This window comes from Tachyglossus aculeatus, chromosome 2, assembly GCF_015852505.1.
Source record: "Tachyglossus aculeatus isolate mTacAcu1 chromosome 2, mTacAcu1.pri, whole genome shotgun sequence".
Lineage (NCBI taxonomy): Eukaryota > Metazoa > Chordata > Mammalia > Monotremata > Tachyglossidae > Tachyglossus > Tachyglossus aculeatus.
The window spans coordinates 3101267-3112918 of NC_052067.1; the positions used below are offsets into that span (position 1 = coordinate 3101267).

At 51.9% G+C, this 11652-nt stretch overlaps 1 protein-coding gene across 3 annotated transcripts in view; it reads left to right on the top strand.

Moving 5' to 3' along the window:
- The window catches only part of MIOS (meiosis regulator for oocyte development), a 39656-nt gene extending 31848 nt beyond the window's left edge, over nucleotides 1-7808 (top strand). For 2 of the 3 annotated variants that reach the window (XM_038768436.1, XM_038768450.1), the window contains 4 exons: nucleotides 218-370; nucleotides 3801-4008; nucleotides 5653-5785; nucleotides 6814-7808. In XM_038768436.1, the coding sequence (XP_038624364.1) occupies nucleotides 218-370; nucleotides 3801-4008; nucleotides 5653-5785; nucleotides 6814-6910 (591 nt within the window). In that variant the 3' untranslated portion in view covers nucleotides 6911-7808. The remainder of the gene's footprint in view (nucleotides 1-217; nucleotides 371-3800; nucleotides 4009-5652; nucleotides 5786-6813) is intronic. The other variant, XM_038768443.1, reaches the window with a different exon arrangement.
- Nucleotides 7809-11652: the final 3844 nt, after the last annotated feature.

Sequence of the window (11652 nt, forward strand, 5' to 3'; positions counted from 1 at the left end):
ACACAGAAAGCGCTCAATAAATACGATTGATGATGATGGGCACAGAGAAGTCTAGTGCCCTACCCAAAGTCACCCAGCTGACAAGTGGCGGAGCCAGGATTAGAACCCACGACCTCCGACTCCCAAGCCCGGGGGCTCTTCCCACTAAGCCCCGCTGCTTCTCCTAAATACTGTTGATCGATCGATCGATCGACGAAGTGCGTATCGTGTGTCTTAGGGTTCCCCAGCCGAGGTGCTTAAGGATGAACGGGTTCAGTACTGGATTGAAAACTACCGGAATCTTTTGGACGCCTGGAGGTTCTGGCACAAACGGGCCGAGTTTGACATCCACCGGAGTAAGCTGGATCCCAGTTCCAAACCGTTGGCACAGGTAATGGCGGAAGGGTTTGAATTTTCCAAACCCCCGGGATTCCTATGGGAAAAGAATCGGCCCGCAGCCACCGTTTTAATCAGGGAAAATAAATCAGTCCCCGGTATCCGGTCGAGCACTTACTGCGTGCAGGGCACTGTACTAAGCGCTTGGGAAAGTCCAGTCGATGGTATTTATTGAGCGATTACTTTGTGCAGAGCGTTGTACTAAGCGCTTGGGAAAGTCCAGTCGATGGTATTTATTGAGCGATTACTTTGTGCAGAGCGTTGTACTAAGCGCGTGGGAAAGTCCAGTCGATGGTATTTATTGAGCGATTACTTTGTGCAGAGCGTTGTACTAAGCGCTTGGGAAAGTCCAGTCGATAGTATTTAGTATTATAGTATTATAATTATAATTATAATTATATAATTATAATTAGTATTATAGATAGTATTATAGTATTAGTATTATAGTAGATAGTATTATCTCTCCCCCTCGTCCCCCTCTCCATCCCCCCGTCTTACCTCCTTCCCTTCCCCACAGCACCTGTATATATGGATATACGGTTGCACATATTTATTACTCTATTTATTTATTTATTTATTTTACTTGTACATTTCTATCCTACTTATTTTATTTTGTTGGTATGTTTGGTTCTGTTCTCTGTCTCCCCCTTTTAGACTGTGAGCCCACTGTCTCTATGTGATGCCAATTTGTACTTCCCAAGCGCTTAGTACAGTGCTCTGCACATAGTAAGCGCTCAATAAATACGATTGATTGATTGATTGATTTATTGAGCGATTACTTTGTGCAGAGCGTTGTACTAAGTGCTTGGGAGAGTAGAGTACAACAGAAGTAGTGACTCAATATCGAACATTTTACTGTGTGCAGAGCACTAAGTGTTTGGGAGAGTACAGTGTAACAGTAAACAGACACATTCCCTGCCCACAGGGACTGCTTCCCAAGCGCTTAGTACAGTGCTCTGCACATAGTAAGCGCTCAATAAATACGATTGATGATGATGACTTTATCAATCAGTGGTATTTACTGAGTGCTCACTATGTGCAAGCACTGCACTAGGCGCCTGCGGGAGGGTACAATTTAATAATAACAATAATTTTGGTATTTGTTACGTGCTTACTGTGTGCCAAGCGCTGGGGGAGATACAAGGTCATCAGGTTGTCCCAGATGGGGCTCACAGTCCCCATTTTCCAGATGAGGTAACTGAGGCCCAGAGAAGTGACTTGCCCACAGTCGCACAGCTGATAAGTGGCAGAGCCAGGATTAGAACCCATGACCTCTGGCTCCGAAGCCCGGGCTCTTTCCACTGAGCCACGCCGCTTCTCTGAATTAGCGGGCACGTTCTCTGCCCGTGACGAGCTTACAATCTGAGAGCACAATCAATCAATCGTATTTATTGAGCGCTTACTGTGTGCAGAGCACTGTACTAAGCGCTTGGGAAGTACAAGTCGGCAACATATAGAGACAGTCCCTACCCAACAGTGGGCTCACAGTCTAGTGGTAGTTTTAAATGGTGGTAGTCTCCACCATTTAAAGCTCTCATAACAGTTGCCCATTTATTCGTTCATTCAATTTAATTGTATTTATTAAGGGCTTACTGTGTGCAGTGCATTGTACACAGGACAATAGACGGGTTCCCTGCCCACAGCGAGGTCACAGTCTAGAGGGGGAGATGGACGTTGACGGAAATGACAGGTGTGGACGTGAGTGGCGTGAAGCTGGGCCGGGGGATGAAGAAAGGGAGCGAGTCAGGGCGACGCGGAAGTCTATTTATTTTATTTTGTGAGTATGTTTGGTTTTGTTCTCTGTCTCCCCCTTTTAGACTGTGAGCCCACTGGTGGGTAGGGACTGTCTCTGTATGTTGCCAACTTGGACTTCCCAAGTGCTTAGTACACAGTAAGCGCTCAATAAATACGATTGATTGATTGATTGATTGAGAGGAAATGGGGGGCTTAGTCAGGGAAGGCCTCTAGAAGGAGGTGGGCCTTCAGACAGTGCTGGGCACATAGTAAGCGCTTAAATACCATTCTTCTTATTACTAATAAGGGTTCGAATGGGGGGAGAGTCATTGTCTGTGGGATATGAGGAGGGAGGGCGGTTTAGAGGCACGACGGGGGGGAGAGGTCGGCAGCGAGACAGACGAGGTGGAGGCCCAGGTAGGAGGTTGGCATTTACGGGAGCCAAGTGTGCGGGCGGGGTTGGAGGAGGAGAGCAGCCTCGGGGAGGTAAGAGGGGCCCGGGGGATTGAGGGCTTTAAAGCCAATGGTGCCGAGTTTCCATTTGAGCTTTGAGAGGGACTTTGAAAATGGGGCGAGTCGCGGTCTGCTTGATAGGGAAGGGGACGGGGTCCGTGGCAGGAGAGACCAGGATGGGGCCCCGGGGGGTGGCATGGCCTGAAAGGAAGGACCCGAGCTCGGTGAACGATTGAAGCGGGGGCAGCGGGAAGCGTAGGCCGGGGGAGAGAACTGATCCGGTGATCAATAAATTGGATTGAAGGGATGGGTGAGTGAGCGCTTCCAGTAGAACAGAGTTGGCGGTCTATTGAGTTCTATCCATGCCCATCTCCCCCTCTAGACTGTGAGCTCGTTTAGGGCAGGGGATGGGTCTTTGTTGCTATTATTATTATTATTATTATTATTACTACTACTATTACTATTATTATTACTATTTATTAAGTGCTTACTGTGCACAAAGCACCATTCTAAGCACTGGGGAGGTTACAAGGAGATCAGGTTGTTCCACAGGGGCTCACAGTCTTAATCCCCATTTTACAGAGGAGGTAACAGAGGCCCAGAGAAGTGAAGTGACATGCCCAAAGTCACACAGCTGACAGTTGGTAGAGTCGGGATTTGAACCCGTGACCCCCAACTCCAAAGCCCGGGCTCTTTCCACTGAGCCACGCTGCTCCTTTACTGTCCCCTTGTCCTCTCCCAAACGCTTAGAGCCGTGCTTTGCCCACAGGAAGCGCTCAGGGTGGCATGAGTCATCATCATCATCATCAGTCGTATTTATTGAGCGCTCACTGTGTGCAGAGCACTGTACTAAGCGCTTGGGAAGTACAAATTGGCAACATACAGAGACGGTCCCTGCCCAGCAGTGGGCTCACAGTCTAAAAGGGGGAGACAGAGAACAAAACCAAACATTTTGGGCAAGTCACTTCACTTCTCTGTGCTTCAGTTCCCTCATCTGTAAAATGGGGATTAAGACTGTGAGCCCCCCGTGGGACAACCTGATCACCTTGAAACCTCCCCAGCGCTTAGAACAGTGCTTTGCACATAGTAAGCGCTTAATAAATGCCATCATTATTATTATTACTAACAAAATAAAATAAATATTTATTTTTAAGTCGAGGGGAGAGGACGTTCCCCCCGCCCCCCGGGGCGGGCGGGTTTCCGTTTTTGCCCCGCTGTGTCGAGCTTGTCGCCCGCAGGTGTTCGTGAGCTGCAATTTCTGCGGGAAGTCCATCTCCTACAGCTGCCCGGCGGCCGGGCCGCACCAGGGCCGCGGCTTCAGCCAGTACGGGGTCAGCGGTTCCCCCACCAAGTCCAAGGTCACTAGCTGCCCGGGCTGCCGCAAGCCCCTTCCACGCTGTGCCCTCTGCCTCATCAACATGGGCACCCCCGTGTCCAGCTGCCCGGGTAGGAGCACCCCCCGCTCCCTTCCACAAAATTCCCCATCATCTTGCTCCAGGCGGGCGCCGGCTCGGGGCTTGGGTTACGGTACCGTGTTTTGTCAGCGTCTCCTGGGGACCAGGAGGCACGTATTAGGGGCACGTAATAATGACTGACGGTGGTGTTGGTTACGCGCCAACTACATGTCAACCCCGCTTCTAAGCCCCAGGGTCGATACAAGGTCATCAGGCCGGACACAATCTCCATCCCCATTCTACAGGAGAGGGAACCGAGGCCCGGAGAAGGGAAGTGATCTGCCCACGGTCACCCAGCTTGTAGAGGGGCGCGGCTTAGTGGCTAGAGCCCGGGCCTGGGAATCAGGAGGTCATGGGTTCTAATCCCGGCCCCGCTGCTCTCTGGGTGACCTGGGACAAGTCACCTCACTCCTCTGCGCCTCAGTGACCTCGTCTGTAAAACGGGGATTGAGACAGTGAGCCCCACGTGGGACGAGGACTGTGTCCAACCCGATTTGTTTGTATCCATCCCAGTGCTTAGTACAGTGCCTGGCACGTATTAAACACTTAGCAAATAACACAGTCATCATTATTATTGTTATTACTGCAGAGAGCTGGTGGAGCCAGAATTCGAACCCATGACTTTCTGACTCCCACGTCCGGGCTCGCTCCATTACGCCATGCTGCTTCTCATACAAATAATAATAATGAGGGTGTTTATTAAGCGCTTACTATGTGCCAAGCACTGTTCTAAGTGCCGGAGAGATTCATGGTAATCAGGTTGTCCCACGTGGGGCTCACAGTCTTCATCCCCATTTGACAGATGAGGGAACTGAGGCCCAGGGAAGTTAAGTGACTTGCCTAAGGTCACACAGCTGAGCCGGGATTAGAACCCAGGGCCTCTGACTTCCAAGCCCGAGCTGTTGCCACTCAGCCACGCTGCTTCTCGAGGGGAAAAAAGCCGCTAGGTTGGGCACAGTCCGGGCTCCACAAAGGGGCTCAGAGTCTTCATCCCCATTTTATCAGCGAGGGAACTGAGGCCCAGAGAAGTGACACTCCCAGGGTCGCCCAGCAGAAAAGTGGTGGAGCCGGGATTAGAACTCAGGTCTTTCTGACGTCCCGGGGTCGGGCCCTTTCCATTAGGTTACGGTGCTTCTCTTGTTTGGTTTCCCACACTGGCCTTTGCTTTCCCCCGGGCCGCAGGCAGCCAAGGAGAAGCAGCGTGGCTCGGTGGCAAGAGCCCGGGCTTTGGAGTCAGAGGTCATGGGTTCGAATCCCGACTCCGCCACATGTCCGCTGTGTGACCTTGGGCAAGTCACTTAAATTCTCAGAGCCTCAGTTCCCCTGTCTGTAAAACGGGGATGGAGACTGTAAGCCCCACGTGGGACACCTTGATCACCTCATATCCCCCCCAGCGCTTAGAACGGTGCTCTGCACATAGTAAGCGCTTAACAAATACCATCATCATCATCAAGGCCCCGGTAGTCTGGGCGGGGTTCCGGGTGCCAGCCGGAAATTTGGGGGGTGTGAGCGGTCCAGCTGGGTTTGGGCCTTCGTTAAGCGCTCACCGAGCGCCGGGCGCTGTACTGAGCGCTGGGGTGGACGCGAGCCAGTCGGTGGGCCCCGGGGGCCAGCGACCGGCGGCGTTTCTGTGAAGCAGGGGGGTCCCGGTCGGATGAGAAGGTGGACCTCAGCAAGGACAAGAAGCTGGCCCAGTTCAACAACTGGTTCACCTGGTGCCACAACTGCAGGCACGGCGGGCACGCGGGCCACATGCTCAGCTGGTTCAGGTAAGTCGGGGCCGGGGACTGGGTCGGTCCGGCTCGTCGAGCGCTTCCCGCGTGCGGAGCGCTCGGGAGAGGACGCATCCCCTGCCCGCGCCCCGCTCTCGGGGCAGTCCGATCCACTACCGATCAATCTGCGCATCAGGCAGAAACTCCTCACCCTGGGCTTCAAGGCTGTCCATCTCTTCGCCCCCTCCTACCTCACCTCCCTTCTCTCCTTCTACTGCCCAGCCCGCACCCTCCGCTCCTCCACCACTAATCTCCTCACTGTACCTCGCTCTCGCCTGTCCCGCCATCGACCCCCGGCCCCCGTCCTCCCCCGGGCCCGGAATGCCCCCAATCCCTCTGCCCATCCGCCAAGCTCGCTCTCTTCCTCCCTTCAAGGCCCTGCTGAGAGCTCACCTCCTCCAGGAGGCCTTCCCAGACTGAGCCCCTTCCTTCCTCTCCCCCTCGTCCCCCTCTCCATCCCGTCTTACCTCCTTCCCTTCCCCACAGCACCTGTATATATGTATATATGGTTGTACATATTTATTACTCTATTTATTTATTTTACTTGTACATTTCTATCCTACTTATTTTATTTTGTTGGTATATTTGGTTCTGTTCTCTGTCTCCCCCTTTTAGACTGTGAGCCCACTGTTGGGTAGGGACTGTCTCTACGTGATGCCAATTTGGACTTCCCAAGCGCTTAGTACAGTGCTCTGCACATAGTAAGCGCTCAATAAATACGATTGATTGATTGATTGATTGATTGGGCTCAGCGGAGGCGAGGCCCGTTCATTCGATCGTATTGATCGATCCCCGGGACAGTAGAGTTGGACCCCGGCCCCGACGGAGTTCGGTCTCCGTGGGCGGGGACCGTGGCCCTTCCTCGTTGCATCGTCCGCTCCCGAGCGCTCAGTCCAGCGGTCAGCGCTCGATAAATAGGAGGGGACAAAGGAACGGCGGGGCCCGCGGTCCGAGGCGGCGTGCCTTGGGGCGGGCTCACCGGGCCCGGACGTTTCCCCCCGTCTCCCCTCCCGCCCGCCGCGTAGGGACCACGCCGAGTGCCCGGTGTCGGCCTGCTCCTGCAAGTGCATGCAGCTGGACACCACCGGGAACCTCGTCCCCGCCGAGACCGTCCAGCCCTGAGCGCCCACCGGCCTGCCCCGGGAAGGGGAGACTCCGGTCGGCGTTCCCGGGAAGAGGCAGACGGGTTCCAGGAGGCCCCGGGGGCCTCCCCGACGGTCGAGAAGCCGCCCGGAGTCCGCCATCCGTCGGGCAGCGCGGAACGGGGCCGGGCCGGCTTCCTTCCGGAGCCGCGGTCTTCCCTTTCGAACCGGCCTCATTCCCGGCCGGACGGACCCTTCCCGGAAGAAGGGAAGTACGGCCTGCGCCCTCCGCGCTTTTGCAGGTCGCCAGGAAACGCTCTCCCGTTTTGACAAGAACACGTTGCCTTTGCTTCACGCGTCGGCGCCTTCCCGGCTCTCCCATCGGGGGTATTTACTGAGCGCTTGCTGTGTGCAGAGCGCTGGACTGAGCGCTTGGGAGAGTCCAGGGTAACCAAGTTGGTTCATCCTTTCATTTAACCGTATTCATCGGGTGCTCGCTGTGTGCAGAGCACTGTGTTAAGCGCTCGGGAGAGACACATTGCCTGCCCACAAGGAGCTTAGAGCATCCTCCCCTGAGCCTCATTCCTGATCCCCAAGCTTCACCCTTCCCGGAAGCTCCTGGGTCCCGCCCCGAGGTCTGGGCCTTGTCTTCGGGCCGGGCTCTATTGGGGACCGGCGAATCAACCGGCGCTACTTACTGAGCGCCTTTCGGGTGCAGAGCGGAGAGCACGGTAACGGCAGGAGGCCCCGTCCCCGCCCCCGAGGAGCTTACGGGCTCGCGAATCCACAGAGCGGGTCCCCCGTGGGGTTCCCTTTGCGGCATCCCGAAAGCGGGAAACACGCGCAGAGCGTTCGATAGCTTTTTATGAACCCCGGGGCCTGGTGGGGTGGGAGGGAGAGGGACGGTGTTCTCTCCCTAGAGAAAATAAAGCGGTCCCAGGAACCCATTGTTGCAAAGGGTTGTAAAAATGTTGACTTCTTTCTGGACCTCCGGGGGAAATGCCCAAATTTAAGGTTAAAAGACTTTTAGAATCTCAGAGGACTGACCGGTAAAGATTTCGGGCGAGAAGCTGGGATTTGGGAGGTCCCGGGAATTCTGAGAATTGATTAATAATAATAAAGAATGATGGCACTTGTTAAGCGCTCACTATGTGCCAAGCACTGTTCTAAGCGCTGGGGGAGATACGAGGTCATCAGGTTGTCCCACGTGGGGCTCACAGTCTTAACCCCCATAATAATAATAATGATGGCATTTATTAAGTGGTTACTATGTGCCAAGCACTGTTCTAAGCACTGGGGTAGATACAAGGTCACCAGGTTGTCCCACGTGGGGCTCACAGTCTTAACCCCTGTAATAATAATAATAATAATGATGGCATTTACTAAGCGCTTACTATGTGCAAAGCACTGTTCTAAGCGCTGGGGTGGATACAAGGTCATCAGGTTGTCCCACGTGGGGCTCACAGTCTTAACCCCCATAATAATAATAATAATGATGGCATTTACTAAGCACTTATTATGTGCAAAGCACTGTTCTAAGCGCTGGGGTAGATACAAGGTCATCAGTTTGTCCCATGGGGGGCTCACAGTCTTAACCCCCGTAATAATAATAATTATAATGATGGCATTTATTAAGCGCTTACTATGTGCAAAGCACTGTTCTAAGCACTGGGGTAGATACAAGGTCATCAGGTTGTCCCACGTGGGGCTCACAGTCTTGATCCCCATTTTACAGATGAGGTAACTGAGGCACAGAGAAGTTAAGTGACTTGCCCAAAGTCACACAGTTAACAATTGGCGGAGCTGGGATGGCATTCATTAAGCACTTACTATGTGCCAAGCACTGTTCTAAGCACTGGGGAGGTTACAAGGTGATCAGTTGTCCCACGGGGGGCTCACAGTCTTAATCCCCATTTTACAGATGAGGGAACTGAGGCCCAGAGAAGTGAAGTGGCTTGCCCAAAGTCACACAGCTGATAAGTGGCAGAGCAGGGATTTGAACCAACGACCTCTGACTCCAAAGCCCGGGCTCTTTCCACCAAGCCGTGTTGCTTCTCAATTTTTCATTCATTCAGTCGTATTTATTGAGCGCTTACTGTGTGCAGAGCACTGGACTAAGCGCTTGGGAAGTACAAGTTGGCAACATATAGAGACAGTCCCTACCCACCAGCGGGCTCACAGTCTAGAAGGGGGAAACAGCAAAACAAAACATATTAACAAAATAAAATAAATAGAATAAATATGTGCAGATAAATATCAGGGCTCTTTTGAATTTAGAGATTAATGAGCAAGGCGAGCTTCCAGTTGGGTTAGGTTTGGGGGTTTTTAACCATAAACCCGGATTTGTGAGCTGTTACCGTCGCGATACTGCTCTGAAACGGGGGCCTAAATGCCAGTCTTATCACGAAACCCAAATGTCAGCATCTGTCAGCTCGGTTCCAAAGTTGCCGACGAGGGAGACGTTCGACCCGCCCGTCGGGAATCGCTTCCTAATGTCCCGTTTTTCCTTGGATCGGCTTTTGTCCAAAACATTTTCTCCCAAATCAACATCCCCCCTTCCGCTTGGTAGGAGTCGCGGCCCCGGACTCAGAGCCTTTGGGTAGCAAAGCAGGGAGACGACATACGTATATATGTTTGTACATATTTATTACTCTATTTATTTTACTTGTACATATCTATTCTATTTATTTTATTTTGTTAATATGTTTGGTTTTGTCCTCTGTCTCCCCCTTTTAGACTGTGTGAGCCAACTGTTGGGTAGGGACTGTCTCTATATGTTGCCAACTTGTACTTACCAAGCGCTTAGTACAGTGCTCTGCACCCAGTAAGTGCTCAATAAATACGATTGATTGATGATTGATTGATTCCCTGACCCCCCCCCCCCCCCACTCATTCATTCACTCATTCAGTTGTACTTATTCATTATCCCCCTTTTACTGCCCCAGGATGGTGCGGCGCTCGGGATTCGGCGGCGTGAAGCCTCACCCACGGGCAGCTTTAGATTACGGTTTGAAAGAAAAATCAGGTTGGGAGAGCATTTTTCATCATCATCGTCATCATCAATCGTATTTATTGAGCGCTTACTGTGTGCAGAGCACTGGACTAAGCGCTTGGGAAGTACAAGTTGGCAACATATAGAGACGGTCCCTACCCACCAGCGGGCTCACAGTCTAAAAGGGGGAGACAGAGACAAAACCAAACATACTAACAAAATAAAATAAATAGAATAGATATGTACAAGTTAAATAAATAGAGTAATAAATCTGTACAAGCATATATACATATATACACGTGCTGTGGGGAAGGGAAGGAGGTAAGATGGGGGGGTGGAGAGGGGGACGATTCGAAACGTACTCCCTGGCAACTGGGAAACTCCGACACTGCAAGTGCCAACTTGAACTTCCCAAGCGCTTAGTCCAGTGCTCTGCACACAGTAAGCGCTCAATAAATACAATTGAATGGATGAATGATACTAGAAGTTGTGACCAGAGATGGGATTATTTTTTACCTCGGTGTTCACTAAAAAAATCCGGCTGTTTGGAATCCACGGGAATGGGAGTTTCCCATCGACCGGGCCTGCGTCTCATCCTCCCCGGGGTCTCACGCCATGCGCTACACGCCCCCCAAGTTGTCATACTGTTTTACTTTCTGGACTTTCCCTTTTTGCTAGTTACGTTGCCCCGCGGCCGAGCCGGCTGCCACTTGGTAGGAGTCGCGGCCCCGGACTCAGAGCGTTTGGGTGGCAAAGCGGGGAGACGAGAGATGTATATATGTTTGTACATATTTATTACTCTATTTTACTTGTACATATCTATTCTGTTTTATTTTGTTAATATGTTTGGTTTTGTTCTCTGTCTCCCCCTTTTAGACTGTGAGCCCACTGTTGGGTAGGGACCGTCTCTATATGTTGCCAACTTGTACTTCCCAAGCGCTTAGTACAGTGCTCTGCACACAGTAAGCGCTCAATAAATATGATTGACTATCCCCCTTTTAGACTGTGAGCCCACTGTTGGGTAGGGACTGTCTCTATATGTTGCCAACTTGTACTTCCCAAGCGCTTAGTACAGTGCTCTGCACACAGTAAGCGCTCAATAAATACGATTGAATGAATATGAGCCAAGCACTGTTCTAAGCACTGGGGGAAATAAGTTCATCAGGTTGTCCTAAGTGGGGCTCACAATCTTAATCCCCATTTTACAGATGAGATAAGTGAGGCCCAAAGCACTCAAGTGACCTGCCCAGTCACAAAGCAGGCAAGTGGTAGAGTCAGGATTAGAACCCACGACCTCTGACTCCCAAGCCCGGGCTCTTTCCACTAAGCCACGCTGCTTCTCTTTTGTTACGTCAGTCCGTTGGTTTGTATTTATTGAGCGCTTACCATGTGCAGAGAACCGTGTGCCGTGTCAAAACACAGGCAACAACAGACATTTCCTGCCCGCAACAAGCTTACAGTCTAGATATTATTATGGTGTTTAAGTGCTTACTACGTACGGACACTGTACTCAGCGCCGGGGTAGGCTCCCAGTAATTGGAGCTCCCGTCCCTCGTAAGGCTTGTGGTCCAAAGTTTTGTGGTGTTGTCTGTCTCCCCCTTCTAGACCGTAAGCCCACTGTTGGGTAGGGACTGTCTCTAGATGTTGCCCACTTGGACTTCCCTAGCGCTTAGTCCAGTGCTCTGCACACAGGAAGCGCTCAATAAATACGACTGAATGAATGAAGTAGGGGGAGAATGGGTACCGAATCCCCATTTGGAGGAGGAGGGAAGTGAGGCACGAGACGGACG